At 43.0% G+C, this 18,499-nt stretch overlaps 1 protein-coding gene across 1 annotated transcript in view; it reads left to right on the top strand.

The window, feature by feature from the left end:
- LOC141108372 (epithelial sodium channel subunit gamma-2-like) overlaps nt 1–18,499 on the top strand; it is an 82,782-nt gene that overhangs the window by 25,452 nt on the left and 38,831 nt on the right. Inside the window, exons 3-4 of the mRNA XM_073599933.1 lie at nt 12,795–12,925; nt 15,356–15,519. Coding sequence (XP_073456034.1) covers nt 12,795–12,925; nt 15,356–15,519 — 295 coding nt within the window. The remainder of the gene's footprint in view (nt 1–12,794; nt 12,926–15,355; nt 15,520–18,499) is intronic.

Raw genomic sequence — 18,499 nt, 5'->3', positions numbered from 1 at the left:
CTCGGGAAATCTTTCGCTTACATGTACTACCCAAAGTGATTGTCTCGGACAGGGGTAGTCATTTTGTGTCCCGGTTCTGGCGAGCCTTTTGTGCACAGTTGGGAATTCAGCTTGCTTTCTCCTCTGCATATCACCCGCAGTCTAATGGGGCTGCAGAACAAGCCAATCAGTCCTTGGAGCAATTCCTCTGTTGCTATATTTCTGACCATCATAACAACTGGGCGGAGTTTGCTCATAATAGTGCCTTGAATTCTGCTTACCGATTTGTCCCCATTTATGGCGAACTATGGTTTCCAACCTTCCATGTTGCCTGACTCATTTTGTTCCGCAGAGTATTCCTGCGTTAGAGGAGCATCTCCGTGGTCTTCGTTGCACTTGGGCACAAGTCAAGGAGGGTTTGCGACATGCTAATGATAAATACAGACTCCATGCTGACCGCAGACGCCTGCCTGCGCCTTCCTACTAAGTTGGGGACAGGGTATGGCTGTCATCTCGCTACCTCCGACTTTGTGTTCCCTCTCTGAAGTTCGCACCTCGGTTTATTGGGCCTTTCTGTATTCTTCGCAGGATTAACCCAGTGGCTTACGCATTAGATCTTCCTTCTAATATGCGTATCTCAAATGTATTTCATGTCTCCTTATTAAAACCTTTGGTCTGCAACCGTTTTACCACCTCGGTGCCATGTCCTCACCCTGTACAGGTTGAGAACCATGAGGAGTATGAAGTACAGTCCATTGTTGACTCCCGTAGGTTCTGTGGGCGTATACAGTACCTGGTGTATTGGAAAGGGTATGGTCCGGAAGAATGCTCTTGGGTCTCATCCTCGGATGCACATGCCCCTGTCCTCCTCTGTGATTTCCATAGATGTTTTCCACTCAAGCCTGGTGGTCCTCCGAGGGGGGAGGGGTCGTTGAGGTGGGCGTACTGTCAGGGCTGGGCTCAGCCCTTCCTTCTCTGAGCTGGCCGCTCAGCTGTCGGCTAATTGCCAGCTCCTATCTCTCCACGGTGACTCACCTGTTGATATCCTGCTCATCAGTCCAGCCTACTTAAGCCGTCCAGCCCAGATGATCTCTGCCTTAGTCAACATCACAGAGACTATCTCCTGCGTTAATTATAAAGACTTGCTTAGCTGACATTCCTTCTGGCTCCAGATCCTGCTTGTTGTTCCACTACGCTGATCTCTGGCTTCCTGTCTTTCTGGCTTGTCTGACTATCCGTTCCGGTTACCGAACTTTGGCTATGTTTTGACTATGTTTGTTCTATTTACTTTTATTATTATACAAGTGTGATTAAACTGTACTCCTGTCTCGGTCTGATTCATGGTTTCTGACATAACTGTAGGGGGGGATGGGCTTACTGAAACATGACAGAGATCACTGTTCCCGATCACTGGGAACAGAAGATTTCTGATATGTCATCTGGCAGAACGGAGAATTGCCTTGTTTACATAGGCAGTTCCCCGTTCTGCCTCTCCTCACTGTGATCGCAGGTTGCCAGCGGACAATGAGTGCCTGGTATCCTCCTTGCATGGACTGACGTACAGGTACATCGGTTCACGCAGGAGAGCCGACCTGCTGCATTTTATCTGCGTGAGCTGGTCCACTAGTGGTTAACAAGGCACAGCACAGTTTGCACATGCGCAGTAGGAAACCGGCTGTGAAGCCACAAAGCTTCACTGCCAGTCTCCCTTAGTCAAGATGGTGGCGGCAGTACCCAATAGCTACTTGAAAAATTGGCTCGGGTGAGGGCACCACTGGACTTCTGATAGGTAAGTGCCGTAATATTAAAAGTCAACAACTACAGTATGTGTAGTTGTTACATTTTTTCTGAAGGAGCCTGAAGCTCCTATTTAGGCTGCGTTCACACTGTGTGCGGACACGGCCCACAGCAGGGGTCCGGTGCGTCCCTGTTCTCCGTTTTTCAGGGACGAATCGGGCCCAATTTTTTGCCTGAATTTGGACCTGAAACTGAGCCAAAGACACACAGGACTCCCCGGAAATGTGTGAGTCGGCTGTTTTTGGAGCCGGTCACACTTTCCTGTCATGCTAATTGGATGCGCATCCAATTCACATCATTGAGAACCCAGGCTTAAGTGGAATTAAGCACACTGATTAAACTCTTTACCAACACAATTTAAGGCATGCTTGTTACAGTTACTAGTGTGCTTATGTTAGTCCCCAACCAAACTGTTAAGTCATTAAATGGCTGGTGTCATAGCAGATCACATGTTCAGTACCATAGCAAATACAGATCAGAGACCAAGATGGGAGCTTCCTTGGCTGTAGGAGACCCCTTTCACACTGGGGGCGCGTTAGCGCTAAAGCACCACTCGTTATAGCAGCACTTTAGCTCTGTTTTAGCTCTGTTTTAAGTGGCGCTTTTGGCCGCTAGCAGGGGGATTTTAACCCCAAAGAGGTTAAAAGCGCCCGTGTTTTGGTGCTTCCAAATCGCTTTTCAGGCGCTTTGGAAGCGCTGCCCATTCATTTCAATGGGCTTGGCGTTTTGGGAGCGCTAAATACAGAGCTCCCATACTGCTCAAAGATGCTGCTTGCAGGACTTTTCCTAACGTCTTGCAAGCAAACCGCCCCAGTGTCACACTGAAATTAATGGGAGGCGGTTTTCAGGTGCTTTACAGGCGCCATTTCTAGTGCTAAAACACCTGAAAACCGCCCCAGTGTGAAAGGGGTCTAAGGGATAGGGGGGTCTAGTTGCACTTTAAGTAAAGGTAAGTGTTTCAGAACTACTAATACATTTTAGGTTTTTTTCAGGAACAAGGTGGAGGGAATGCATAGCTGATGACAGATCAGATGGTGATAATAACCCCCAAAAAGCTAAAATTTTATATATTGTAGCTTACCCATTCTTAGATGTCATGGCTGCATTTCTTTAATTTATTTTCACCTGGTGATCTGGCCAGTAAGTTTGTTCTTTTCCAACTTCCTTTTAAACAGACCAAGCTGTCCAGCAAAAATGGCAGTTAGAGAGTTGAGACAAACCATTTAACACTGACAGGGAACCTTGCAGTAGTCAAGCTTTAATTAATATATGTAATATAATGTATAAAGGGCTTTTTTCTCAGACAATAGGTGCAGGAACTCCCCCTTTCCGAGTCACCCCTTTTCTCCATCCTTACCCACCTCCGAGCACTATCCCTTGGTTCAATCCCCTAACCACCTCCCAGTACCGCCCCTTTTAGACAATACAGAACCAAGTATCATTTTGTGTTGCTAAGTAATTTGTATGGAATTTGGTAATGATATCAAGAAAAGCAGTAAAATAGATCCCCTGCAGCCAGCAACAATAGATTCCCTTAACAGCAATGGAGCAACCCACAACAAAATTTCCCCCCCAGCAACAATAGACTCCCAGCAGCATCAACAGATCTCCGCACAGCCAGCATTAATAGACTCCCTGGCAGCCATCAACAATAGACCCCTCCCCCAACAGTTGATCTCTTTCAGCAACAACTGACCCCCAGCAACAATAGACCCGCCCTGCAAAATATATCCCCTCCAGCTAGAATAGATCCCCCAGCAGTGAGCATCAATGCCCTGCAGCACACCCCAGCACCCCTTACCATTACATACAGTCAGTCCAGGAGGTGCCGAAACTGCGTTCCCATTGAAAAAAAGCCCTGAATGTATCATTTCAAAAGGAAAAAAAAATTGTTGCTGTAACTGCTTTAAAAGTGTTAGCTGGAGTTTGTGGCTTTAAAGTGGAGGGCCACCCTAAAATAAAAAAGTGCATCAATATTTTTAAAAAAAAAAAAAAAAAAAAACTTTTGAAAAAAAAAAAAAAAAAATGTTAACTTGCCTGAAACCCCTGTTGCTAGGCAGTCTTCCTAATCTGCCTCTTCCTATTCCGCGACGCTTCCTCCTCTTCGGCGAGCGGCCCCGTTGCCTTCTGTGACATGTGTGTGTCCCAGAAACCAACGGGGCCATTCACAAAGCGCCGCAAGGCTCCACTGCCTGTTTCCCTTAGTTAGGATGGCAGCGCCGGCAGCCGATCCAATGGACGGATCAGCCTCGGAGGGGGGGGGGTCATCGCGGGCTCGCTGGACAGGTAAGTATCCTTGTTAAAAGTCAGCAGCTACAGTGTTTGTAGCTGCTGACTTTAAAGGAAAAAAAAATTTAAAAAAAAATGGCCGGAACACCCCTTTAATTTGTTAGTCAAATCCATCTAAATCTGCTAGTATATCTAAAGCAAATAAAAGAAGCCTAAAAAAAGAAAACTAACGCAGCCACTACATCTGAGAATTGGTAAGAAGCAATATTTAACATTTTTTGTTTTTGGGATTAAGGTTCAATGCACACTGGGAGTAAAAAAAAAACGCTCATATAGAGCATTTTTTGTAAAAAGTCTAGATGAGTTTAGGAGAGTTTTAAGTTTTTTCTGCCAGTGAGCTCCAATCAGAAACGCAAACCAGAAGGTTTTTCTTTTCCTATATGCCTGTAAACGTCCTAATGTGCAGGGACACATAGGATAACATTGTGTAGCTTCTACAGGCAGAACTCAAAACTCCGGTAGAAGTAAAGTTTTTTTAAGCCAGTGTGCATGGAGCCTAAAGTTGTTCTAAATTCATAAAATTGTTTACCTTAATACATTCCCTGCATTAAAAGAGATGTATGTTTTGTTTTTTTTTCAATTCATATTTACCTAGGTGGATGCAGCATTGGTCCCCTGGCGCCTCTACACTGAGAACCGAGCGATCGAACACCGCCGATCGCTCAGTTCTCACAGCTCCCTGAGCAGAGAGCTGCTGACTATCAGTCACCATCTCTCTGCTCTGCCCCCCCCCCCCGCGTTCACTGGAGCGCTAGGCTGTGGAGGGGGTGGGAGTGGCTGGCTCAGGCTCTCAGGGTGTTGGTCCGGGGATCTGTAAGCAGAGAGCGGGGGAAGGGCTGAGCTGTGCTGTGTCTGTCTATAGATGCACACAGCTTGGCTCAGGAGTGAGCCTGCACATCTTCCCCCATAGCAAGAGGCTTGCTATGGGGGTAGACACAGAAGAGGAGGAGCAGAGGGCCCTGGCGGGGGACCTCAGTAGAGAAGCAATGGTATTGCACAAAGCAGGTAAGTAAAATATGTTTTTAATTTTAGGTAAAAAAATGTTATCCATTAGAACTACTTTATTACCGCTGTTTCTAATGATATGAAACTACCAAAAACTCCTGTAGGCAGAGACCATGTGATCTTTGCCTGTGCTTTAGATGCAAGAAGGCTGAGCACTGGAATGAGTTGTACTCATGTTTAGAGCCCTATGCACTCAGGGGTGAATGTCCACAACACAGGTCTTCTGTGTTCCAGGCATTCGTTCCTGAACACATATGGCTCTAAACACTGGAGCCATTCACCAAAGCGTCCAGTTCTATTTAGCCAAGCCTACCAAAGACTTTGAAAGGCTGCAGGCTGTTGGACTGGATGCGCCACCTGTACCTCCTGGGTGCACTAAATGCCTCCGTATGCCAGGAGTCTAAGGGAGTTCAGGACCAGTATTTGTTTTTTTTTTTAAAGCAAGTAGGAAAAATTGACTTTTTTACCTAAAGTAAGAATGAGGTTTGATATTGCTGATATGCAGGGCTTTTTTTCTCAGAAAATAGGTGCAGGAACTCCGTCCTTCTGAGTCACCCTTCGTCTCTGCCCCCTACTCACCTCTGAGCACTGTCTCTTGGCTCCAACCCCTATCCATTTCCCAAAATCATCCCTTTTAGAGAATAAAAAAACCAAGTATCACTTTTGTGCTACTAAGTAATTTGTATGGAATTTGATAGACCCTCCAGCAACAATAGATCCCCCACACAACAACAGACCTCCCCCCCGCAAAACAAAATACCACCCCAACAACAATAGACCCCACCAGCAACAACAGATCCTCCAACAGCCAGCAACAGTAGACCTCCCCCTCAATAGTAGATCTTTCCCAGCAACAGTAGACCTCCCCCTCAATAGTAGATCTTTCCCAGCAACAGTAGACCCCCTGCCAGCAACAATAGATCTGCCCAATAACAATAGACCCCCCGCACAAAAATAGACTCCCAACAATGACAATAGATCCCCAGCAGCCAGCATCAATAGACCCTCCAGCACACCCCAGCAATCCTTGCCAAAAAATACATTCAGTTGTGGAGGTGCCGGAACTGTGTCTCTCCCCCCCCCCCCCCCCCCCCCCCCACGTTCCCCTTGAAAAAAAGTCCTGCTGATATGCAAAACTGTTTCATCTGAAGCCTGGATTCTATTAGATCCACTTTAAAGCAAAAATTACATTTTTAAACCAAACAAATTGAAAAAAAATTCCTTGAATTTTCCTTTAAATCTTTAAATGGTTCTGTACGTTAAAACCTGTCTGATTCTTGTTTTATGTGAATAGAACTTAACACAGCCAGAGTTTGCAAACTTTACAATTTTTACTGCTTGTGCATGTTCTGACAGCTCTGTGAGACACAGTCCATGTTTAGTGAACACCAATGACTCCAGGCCAATCCTTTGTCCATATAGACAGGCATTTAGGTGCAGATGCCCTGCAAAAACTGGCCAAACACACATAGATTCTTTTTGTTTAGACTGTGGGCTGAACGAAACAAATCTGACAGATTCCTCCATCCATGTTAAACAATGCAGATGGTCAAATCTCTCGTTCTGACTCTTGTATTTTGATGGCTGGTGTGACTGGTTGTCAAAATACCCGAACAGGTACTGCATCTGATTGGATGTAGGCCTTGTTTGACTAACAAATTTCCACCCGACTCCTTTAATTTTTTTATTCAAGGGATGTCTGACTGGAGGATGCTGACAAGGCCACCCACAGAGCGAGTTTTGGCCGGTTTCTGATGAACTGGCCAAAATTTGTTCTGAGGGTGGCCCTGCTAGCCAAAATTTGCTCCAAGAGTGGTCAGATTAATAGACTCTTCTCAGACCACAAAAGTACATACAGGAAAAACAAAAATTAGGATTAACTAGCTCCTGTCTAAATTGGCCCTAATAGGTGTGTATGTGTATGATGCCAGCATAAATGGTCGGCACTATATACAGTGCCTTAAAGTATTCATACCCCTTTAAATTTTCCACATTTTGTCATGTTACAATCAAAAACATAAATGTATTTTATTGGGATTTTATGTGATAGACCAACATAAAGTGGCACATAAATGTGAATTGGAAGAAAAATGATAAATGGTTTTTAAAATTTTTCACAAATAAATATGTGAAAAATGTGCTGTGCATTTGTATTCAGCCCCCTTTACTCTGATACCCCTAACTACAATCCAATGGAACCAAATGCCTTCAGAAGTCACCTAATTAGTAAATACAGTCCACCTGTGTGTAAGTTAATCTCACTATAAATACAGCTGTTCTGTGAAGCCCTCAGAGGTTTCTTAGAGAGCCTTAGTGAACAAACAGCATCATGAAGTCCAAGGAACACACCATACAGGTCAGGGATAACATTGTGGAGAAGTTTAAAGCAGGGTTAGGTTATAAAAAAATATCCCAAGCATTTTCATATGTTAGAATGGCCCAATCTAAACCCAATTGGGAATCTGTGGCAAGGCTTGAAAATTGCTGCTCACAGACGCTCTCCATCCAATCTGACAGAGCTTGAGCTATTTTGTAAAGAAGAATGGGCAAAAATGTTACTCTAGATGTGCAAAGCTGATAGCGAAATCCCCAAAAAGACTTGCAGCTGTAATTGCAGAGAAAGGTGGTTCTACAATGTATTGACTTGGGGGGCTGAATACAAATGCATGCCACACTTTTCACATATTTATTTGTATAATTTATAATTTTCCTTCCACTTCACAGTTGTGTGCCACTTTGTGTTGGTCTATCACATAAAATCCCAATAAAATACATTTATGTTTTTGGTTGCAACATCACAAAATGTGGAAAATTTTGTGGGTATGAATACTTTTTCAAGGCACTGGAAATGACCATAATAATGAAATAACTATATTAAACATTAAATAAGCCACACTCCACTGGTTCCTATTAAACTACCATGTGATATTCTGGGACTCCGGATCACCAGCCAGTTACTCCTTTAAAAGGCAAACAAAATCTCTCAAACAAAGCAAAACTTTGGCTCATCGCCAGCATAAGTTGTCCCTTAATAGGGCTTAAAGTCCCCACCTGCTTCAGAGGTCCAAAGAAAAGGTCACGACAGCTCAGCAGTGTCTCAGTAATAAAGCAACGCACAGCACATTCTCACTAATGTGTCCTACTCCACCTCACACCTGTTGACTGCTTCTTGCCCTTTTCAGGCGCCTCTTGCAGGAAATTTAACCCTTTCAGGACCAAGGTACCCACAATCAGGGCTGGAGAATCTTTCCCACCCAAAATCTCTCTGAGCTTCCGAATTCCAGGACCTATATAAGGATTTAACAATATTAGTTTTCCCTCCTCTGCCATATCACCTTGGAACCCTTCACTCTGCATGGATGAAAATCCCTGAGTACTTCAATGGTCTCCTGGCATCGCCTTAAAGGGTCCATAACCCAAACAATGGTAACACATATCTCCCATCCAAGACCCACACCTGCAGTCCTGTACAACCCAATAATGGTTTTTACTGAAAGTGGACCTTTCTTCAAAATGGAAAGTCCACCCTATTAAAAGCTCTTTCGCCCCCAAAAATTAGATGGCATACAAAGGCATTTTGAAAAATAAGATGTTAAAAAAAAGAAAAAGCATGCACCTTAGCCTCAACTTCTGATGTATCCAGGAGTTCCAGTTGATGTCACTGCTGCCTCTTGGGAAAACTGAGTGTTCAAAATTCCACAAGAATGAACCTCTGTCTATAAACTGGGATGCATTCTTGTGGGAAGGTGGGACTTTCACTAGAGGGGACCTTCCATTATCCTGGATGGTCTACTTTAAATGCACAAAGGAGCCCAATTTTTATGTTTTTAATTGTTTGGATGCAGTCAGGCTGCTTAAAAAGTAAAACCCTTACCATTTTTTTTTAATGTTCTAGTGCTAGTGTCCTGTGGCAGCAGAATGTTGGAGAACCAGACTGGTGCTCCCTCACAGAGCACAGCAGGCCAGATCTCCAGCAGTCTGATATTCTCCAGTAATCAACATTTACATTCCCTGTGCAGTGTTGTTGAAACCCTTTAACATCTATTGTTATTGGTTTATACATTCAGGTTCTGGGGGGACTGCATGCCTTAAAAGCACAAGGTCAAGCAATAGACATTCTAAAAACTGTCAGACCTTGGAGGCCTATCATCTCTAACTTTCAGCTCTAGAGCCATTGTTGGAAAAAGTAAGCAAGTTAAAAAAATGCGGCAAATATAAATCCTTCAAGCCTGCACAACTACAGAAATGTGAGAATAAATATTCTGATTTTAAGATAATCACATTGTCTGCTAGCAGGTCCCTAAACCTAGGAGAACATGCCAGCAGAGGAATGCGACCTCTCCCAAGCCCCACCTTACCACCCAGCACCTTTTAAAAGCTTTTAGCTTCAGTGTATTTTAATATTCTGCTTTGATAAGTTTGCAATGTCCTTTCTGCGCGTCTGCTTCTGGTGCTAGAAGTTACTAGAACTAGCTATGCACGCCCAACTTACAGCATAATTATGTCGTGTTGGTGGCTTTCACCAGAAATACAGGGATTAAGTACAAAGAAGATTCTCCAAGCATCTCATTGTGTAACACGGTTAACAAAGCTGGCGTGATGCAATGATCTTCCTTTTATTATCAGATCAATTACTTCTTGGCTACATATTCTGTACATCTAAATCTGGCTTTAAGATGGACCTTGCCATTTTCTAAGCCTGGAAACATAGTGATGTCATGCTGCCCATTGGTGTTCTACAGTGTCATGCATTCTTGATAGTATCTCAATGCACTGTATAGCATTATTGTGCATAGTAGTGTGCTGCCTAACAAAGAGCAGTGCTTGAACCTAACAGGTTTTGGCAGGTTAGGAAGCCGCTGCCTTAACCTACTAAAACCTGCTAGGGTCAACACAGGCTAAAAATCTGCTTCATCACTTGTTTACACACATTCTTTCCTTCTCCAAAATATGCAGGGAGAAAAGTCTAAAGGCTAACAGCTAAGACCCCATTTTCATCTCTAACTACTCTACCTCCATGCTGACAGAGACATGACTGTCATAGAGAGGGCTGGGATAGCTGTGATTCACTTCGCCTTCTCTAAGCTTGTGACAGGCAAGATGGCGATACCCAATGGGGTAACAACTGGGTCTTATGGGACAGATTGAAGAAATTTTTGTTCGCTGATTGTACATCAGTGAGTTGTTTTATAAAGCGTAATGTTTCATATTTGGCACTGGTTTCTGTAAAAGAAAGGTCAATTTTCTTTATTTTTTGTAACTGATTTCATATACACCACATTGTCAAAAATATTGGGACGCCTGCCTTTATACACACATGAACTTTAATTGGCATCCCAGTCTTAGTCCATAGGGTTCAATATTGAGTTGGCCTACCATTTGCAGCTATAACAGCTTCAACTCTTCTGGGAAGGCTGTCCACAAGCTTTATAGGAGTGTGTCTATGGGAATGTTTGACCATTCTTTCAGAAGCACATTTGTGAAGTCAGGCACTGATGTGGATGAGAATGCCTGGCTCCCAGTCTCCACTCACCCCAAAGGTGTTCTAGCGGTTGAGGTCAGGACACTGTGCAGGCCAGTCAAGTTCCTCCACCCCAAACACACTCATCTATGTCTTTATGGACCTTGCTTTGTGCACTGGTGCGCAGTCATGTTGGAACAGATAGGGGCCAACCTAAGGTTGTAAAAAGAAAGGCGCCTCTAAGTGCAGTGGTTAAAAGATTTATTACAGGCACAATGGGATTAAGAACACTTACAAGAGAGTAAAAGGTCATAGGCATATAATAATTAGTCCTCATGCGGATTGGTGTAATCCTTGTCTGTCTGGGGAAGAAGGAGAGCCCATTGGCAAGCATGGGCATAGGTCTGACGAAGGAGCTGTGCATGCTCTGAAACGCGTTACCACCCATCACCTTCACCTGATGTTACATCGGCCTCGTGCGTTCCAGCTTGGTTCCAGAACCCGGGCCGTCTCATCGTATCTTCACCTTCTCGTTAATCTACATCACCAGGGACTCTGCAGGGACAGCTGCAGGATGGCTCTCTCTCTCCCAGACAGACGAGGATTACAGCGATCCGCATGAGGACTAATTATTATATGCCTATGACCTCTTACTCTCTTGTAAGTGTTTTTAATCCCATTGTGCCTGTAATAAATCTTTTAACTACTGCTCTTAGAGGAGTCTTTCTCTTTTCTTTATGACCCTCCAGAGCTGTTTCTTCTCTACAAAGCGCTGACTTCAGTGCCATCTCTCCACTGCTACTAAGGACCGGATACCCAACCTCACCAGAGTGCCCTCATCTCTCCCTCTTTTCACCATCCTAGGGTTGCCACCTCATCCCAAGGTGTTCTATTGGGTTAAGGTCAGGACTCTGCAGGCCAGTCAAGTTCCTCCACCCCAAACTCGCTCATCCATGTCTTTATGGACCTTGCTTTGTGCACTGGTGAACAGTCATGTTGGAACAGGAAGGGGCCATCTCCAAACTGTTCCCACAAAGTCGGGAGCATGAAATTGTACAGAATGTCTTATGTCGTATGCTGGCGCATTAAGAGTTCCCTTTACTGGAACTAAGGGGCCAAGCCCAACCCCTGAAAAAAAAACCCTCCCCCAAATGATTTGGACAAGTTCACAAAGCAAGGTCCATAAAGACATAGATGAGCGAGTTTGGGGTGGAGGAACTTGACTGGCCTGCACAGAGTCCTGACCTCAACCCGATATAACACCTTTGGGATTAATAAAAGACTGTGAGCCATGCCTTCTCATCCAACATCAGTGCATGGCCTCACAAATGCGCTTCTGGAAAAATGGTCAAACATTCCCCTAGACACACTCATAAACTTTGTGGACAGCCTTCCCAGAAGAGTTGAAGCCGTTATAGCTGCAAAGGGTGGGCCAACTCATCATTGAACCCTACAGACTAAGACTGGGTTGCCATTAAAGTTCATGAGCATGTAAAGGCAGGCATCTCAATACTTTTGGTAATATAGTGTATCTATTTATACATTATTTGTCTTACAAATACATTTTTCCTAATTTATAAGTTAGCTAAACAGACAGCACAGTAAAAATAACTCCCTGCCAGGTACAATCTCAATTAATCATTTAACAAGGGAGGAGCCACTGTTCTGACTCAATGACAGTGGTGTAGTAGGTAGCACTCTCGCCTAGCAGTAAAAAGGGTCGCTGGTTCAAATCCCAAACACGACACCACCTGCCTGGAGTTTGCATGTTCTCCCTGTGCCTGCATGGGTTTCCTCCGGGTACTCTGGTTTCCTCCCACACTCCAAATACATGCTGGTAGGTTAATTGGTTTCTGTCCAAAATTGGCCCTAGTATATGAATGTAAGTTGGGGACCTTGCATTGTGGGCTCCTTGAGGGTAAGGACCGATGTGAGTGTGTACTCAGGTTGAACTGAATGGACTGGTGTCTTTATTCAACCTTACTAGCTATGCTATGTAACTTGTGTGTGTAAACTTCATCATGAGCTATTGATCTCTGTAATCAAAAATTTGTTTACAACAAAGGAGCTAAGGAGAATATGGAAAATGTATATTGGATCCTAAAGCTCCACCTGCTGGCTGCATAATAGGCTACAAATATTAATGTGCATTTATTTCATATTTACCCGGCTTGCATATTTATTTGCTTTTTTTTATCTTGACTATATTAAAGAAAGAAAATATATACATGTCCTAATATTGTTGGTCATCCTTATTTTGCAGTTACTTCTCTGGTTTCATTAACTATAAATTTGGAAACTGTTACACATTCAATTCCCAGAAGCCCACAGATTTCAAAGGGAACTCTGTCAGCAACAAGCCACTGAACATAACCAAAGCTGGCTTTATGTATGGTAAGATTTCGTTTGAATCCTTTTTATTTGATTTGATGTGCAAATGAAGTCCCTTTTAATGTGATTTACAGCCCAATTGAAAAATGTCTTCAGTTAACTTTTGTTTAATTAAAGTGAAATTGCTCACTCAGGGCAAAGCAACATGTTCCTTTTATAACAGGGAAGGTACCTGATGCAGACCAAGGCAAGTATGACTGTACAGTATAACTACAGATCAAGGGGCCCCATAGCAAAATTTTAATGATGCCTCCTGGCGACCTCCCTACAGTCATTGATCTTAACATATACTGTATCAGGGAGAGGTAGCAGGAGAGATGTGAACATTGTACAGCACTAGAACCAGTGAAATGTATTGAAGCTGTCAGGAAAGAGCCGGACATCCGTTAATGGAATAGCATTTTAAACTTCATTTTCCTGGTCCTCAAATTTAAGTCCTGCCACCTTTTCTAAGCAAGTGTTGAAAGGGGTGGTGTAGTAGTAAGTTAAAAAAAAATAAGACAGAGGTGCAGTAGCAGTAAAAAAAATGACCATTACAATATTTTATATTATGAAATATAAATTAAAAGTACAATTTCTGTCTTTGCAGATGACACTAAGCTATGCAGTGGAATAATGTCCTTACAGGATTTTTCCAACTTACAATCCAACCTCAATGCACTAATGTCTAATTGGGCAACCATGTGGCAAATGAGGTTTAATGTTGATAAATGTAAAGTTATGCACTTGGAAGATAAGAATATGCATGCCTCATACATATTAAAGGGAGTACAACTGGGGGAATCAATGTTGGAGAAGGATCTGGGGGTTTTGGTAGATCATAAGCTTCATAATAACATGCAATGCCAAGCTATGGTTTCCAAAGCGAGCAAAGTCCTTTCTTGTATTGAGAGGTATGGACTCCAGAGAGAGATATCATTTTACCCCTGTACAAATCAATAGTAAGACCTCATCCGGAATATGCAGTTCAGTTTTGGGCACCAGTTCTCAAAAAGGATATCGGGGAACTGGAGAAAGTGCAGAGAAGGGCAACCAAACTGAGGCATGGAGGAGATCAGCTATGAGGAACGATTAGAGGAACTGAATTTATTCTCTCTTGAGAAGAGGAGATTAAGGGGGGATATGATCAACATGTACAAATATATATAAGGGGTCCATATAGTGAACTTGGTGTTGAATTATTCACTTTAAGGTCATCACAGAGGACAAGAGGGCACATTTTTCGTCTGGAGGAAACTCCAAATACAGAAAGGTTTCTTCACAGTAAGAGCTGTTAAAATGTGGAATAGACTTCTTCCAGAGGTGTTCTGACCAACTCAGTAGATTGCTTTAAAAAAAAGCCCTGGATTCTTTCCTAAATACACATAATATAACTGGATACTAACATTTTATAGGTAAAGTTGATCCAGGGAAAATCCGATTGCCTCTCGGGGGATCATTAAGGAATTTTTTCCCCTGCTGTAGCAAATTGGATCCTGCTTTGCTGGGGTTTTTCACCTTCCTCTGGATCAACTGCGGGTATAGGATTGTTTTGAGTTTTATTTTTTTTGTTTGAACTAGATGGATTTGTGCCTTTTTTCAACCTGACTAACTATGTTGCTATGTATGTTAGTATTCCTGTACACAATTACCCTATAACTGTAATACAAACATTTTTTAGTTAGCTTAGTTCATCTTTTTGTTTGTCATTTACAGCCTAAAAATGTGCCAGTGCTATAGGGCCAGGTGTATGGGAAGTGTAGGCTTCTGGCCACCATCTGTGCGAAGTACATGGTGGTGGTGGTGGTGGTGGTGGTGGTGGTGGTGGTGGGGGGGGGGGGGGGGGTGGTGGTATGTACTGACCGTACAGCCCACCCCACTGTGTCCTTTACACCAGTGGTTCTCAACCTCAGTCCTCAAGTACTCCCAACAGGCCATGTTTGCAGGTTTTCCTTTATATTGCACAGGTGCTTTAAATCAATTGTTTAGTATTTTGAACAGCTATTTTATCTAAGAGAAATTCCCAAAACATGGCCTGTTGGGGGTACTTGAGGACTGAAGTTGAGAACCCCTGCTTTACACAGCCTGGCAACCTGTATTTTCCTGGGTTGGGGTCTGGCTGCATGTGATGGCCACATGCAAGTGAGCTGCCCCCTCACCCACATGTGCGTAACACTGGATGGCCTATGTTGGCAGAGTCCCAAAGATCTCTTCTTGCTGTGTGTAGTTTAAAACTGTTAATGAGATCTGCCAACACATTCCAATTTGCAAAAGTGGAAATACACTTTAAAGGTTAAAAAAAACACACTTTAAAGGTAGCTTGTTATATTTACCTGAATATGCAAAGTACATGCTTGCTTCAAGCCGCATATTTACTGTCACCTATGTGTACTGAGTACCTAGACCTTGCATAGTTGCATCTAAATGTTGTGCATATTGCTGTGCTCTGGACAGGATTGCACCTCGAGCTGTTCATTCAACAGATTGAATACGTAAGAGACATGACGCACGCTGCCGGAATTCGCCTTCTCATCCACGATCAAGTGCAAATGCCGTTCCCTGAGGATGAAGGCGTAAATGTGCCACCAGGAGCTGAGACTGATATTGGCATGATGAAGGTAACTTACCACACTTCAGTGTCTTCTCCATGTATAGCTGTTTTCATGCCAAACTGCAGACAGGCATTTAAACACACAGCTGAAGTACAAATATGGGAACTATTTTACCTGCTAAGAGTTTTTTTACTTCTGTGCAGCTAGTGTTTTGATCCAGGACTACTGTGAGATAACACTGCAAGGTGCCCTCCAAAGCACTAGCGGGAAAAAGGTGTGTTGCGCTTAAAGTCTCATTCATTGTTAACAGCGCCCCAAATGCAAAAAAAGCAAGCAGACGTGCAGCAAAAAAATGCTCTAAGCTTAAAAAGGTGCACGAGCTACTTGGGTGGAGGATATTTTGCAGTGCTTTAAGCAGCGCTCCAATTTTTTTCATATGGGTCACCGTAGCTACTTTACTGCATTTGTCACACATAGGGCAGCCCATTGAAATTAATGGGCTGCCCTATGTGTGTGGCACAATAATAGACAAAAAATGCATATACGTATGACAGCTGGCATTACATGCCATAGTGTGAAAGTTTTAAAGAATATATAGCTAGAATATTGTTTTTTATCTTTTTTTTTTTTTTGTAGAATATCCCTTACATCTACCAACATCTATGTAGTATGGGAGCCTACCTGAAAGGATAAGATGGAACAGATTGTTTAGGTATGGCTTCTACTATATAGTTTTGGTTGATCTAAAGGTGATAGTAAAGAGATTGTACAATCTCATTGTAATGCATATGGTCATCTTAATATATAAGCATGATAGGTAGAGGTCCAAGGCATTATTTTCCACTATTACAGGACCAGAAGGTCCTGATCATGCATAGGTTCAATGGCTCATACAGTTTCCCTTTGTCCTTCACACTAAATTGCAGCAGATAGATGGGAACCAGCCACATAGGAAAGAATGAGGGTTCTACTTGTCTATGCTTGAATAGGTGTGAATAGGCCCTAAAATGTATCAAATAATTATATTTTATATATATATATATATATACACACACACACACACACACACAGTGGGGACGGAAAGTATTCAGACCCCCTTAAAATTTTCACTCTTTGTTATATTGCAGCCATTTGCAGCTAAAGAACTCCCCCACAGCATGATGCTGCCACCACCATGCTTCACTGTTGCGACTGTATTGGACAGGTGATGAGCAGTGCCTGGTTTTCTCAACACATACCGCTTAGAACAGTGGTTCTCAACTCCAGTCCTCAGGACCCACCAACAGGCCAGGTTTGCAAGATAACTGAAATACATCACAGGTGATATCACTTGCTGCTCAGTGATTGCAGTATTCTAGTCTGCAACTCCCCAAGGTAATACTTAAAATCTGACCTGTTGGTGGGTCCCGAGGACTGGAGTTGAGAACCACTGGCTTAGAATTAAGGCCAAAAAGTTCTATCTTGGTCTCATCATACCAGAGAATCTTATTTCTCTCCATCTTGGAGTCCTTCAGGTGTTTTTTTTAGCAAACTCCATGTAGGCTTTCATGTGTCTTGCACTGAGGAGAGGCTTCCGTCGGGCCACTCTGCCATAAAGCCCCGACTGGTGGAGGGCTGCAGTGATGGTTGACTTTCTACAACTTTCTCCCATCTCCCGACTGCATCTCTGGAGCTCAGCCGCAGTGAACTTTGGGTTCTTCTTTACCTCTCTCACCAAGGCTCTTCTCCTCCGATAGCTCAGTTTGGCCGGACAGCCAGCTCTAGGAGGGGTTCTGGTCGTCCCAAACGTCTTCCATTTAATGATTATGTAGGCCACTGTGCTCTTAGGAACCTTAAGTGCAGCAGAATTTTTTTTGTAACCTTGGCCAGATCTGTGCCTTGCCACAATTCTGTCTCTGAGCTTTTCAAGCAGTTCCTTTGACCTCATGATTCTCATTTGCTCTGACATGCACTGTGAGCTGTAAGGTCTTATATAGACAGGTGTGTGTCTTTCCTAATCAAGTCCAATCAGTACAATCAAACACAGCTGGACTCAAATGAAGGCATAGAACCGTCTCAAGGATGATCAGAAGAAATGGACAGCACCTGAGTTAAATATATGAGTGTCACAGCAAAGGGTCTGAATACTTAGGACCATTGTGATATTTCAGTTTTTCTTTTTTAATAAATCTGCAAAAATGTCAACAATTCTGTGTTTTTCTGTCAATATGGGGTGCTGTGTGTACATTAATGAGGAAAATAAATGAACTTAAATGATTTTAGAAAATGGCTGCAATATAACAAAGAGTGAAAACTGTAAGGGGGTCTGAATACTTTCCGTTCCTACTGTGTATGTGTGTGTGTGTGTATATATATATATGTGTGTGTGTGTGTGTGTGTGTGTGTGTATGTATATGTATATGTATATATATATATATATATATATATATATATATATATATATATATATATATATATATATATATATATATATATATATATATACACACACACACACACACCGGCCACTTTATTAGGTACACCTTGCTTGTACCGGGATGGACCCCCTTTGCCTTCAGAACTGCCTTCATTCTTCGTGGAATAAATTCAACAAGGTTTTGGAAACATTCCTCAGAGATTTTGGTCTGATAGCATCACGCAGTTGTTGCAGATTTGTCGGCTGCACATCCATGATGCGAATCTCCCGTTCCACCACATCCCAAAGGTGCTGTATTGGATTGAGATCTGGTGACTGTGGAGGCCATTGGAGTACAGTAATCTCATTGTCATGTTCAAGAAACCAGTGGTGAGATGATTTGAGCTTTGTGACATGGTGCATTATCCTGCTGGAAGTAGCCATCAGAAGATGGGTACACTGTAGTCATAAAGGGATGGACAAGGTCAACAACAATACTCAGGTAGGCCGTGGCATTTAAACGTTGCTCAATTGGTACTAAGGGGCCCAAAGTGTACCAAGAAAATATCCCTCACACCATTACAACACCACCACCAGCCTGAACCATTAATACAAGGCAGGATGGATCCATGCTTTCATGTTGTTTATGGC

Source organism: Aquarana catesbeiana, linkage group LG09 (genome assembly GCF_042186555.1).
Source record: "Aquarana catesbeiana isolate 2022-GZ linkage group LG09, ASM4218655v1, whole genome shotgun sequence".
Lineage (NCBI taxonomy): Eukaryota > Metazoa > Chordata > Amphibia > Anura > Ranidae > Aquarana > Aquarana catesbeiana.
This window is presented reverse-complemented; position numbering and strand designations above follow the sequence as displayed.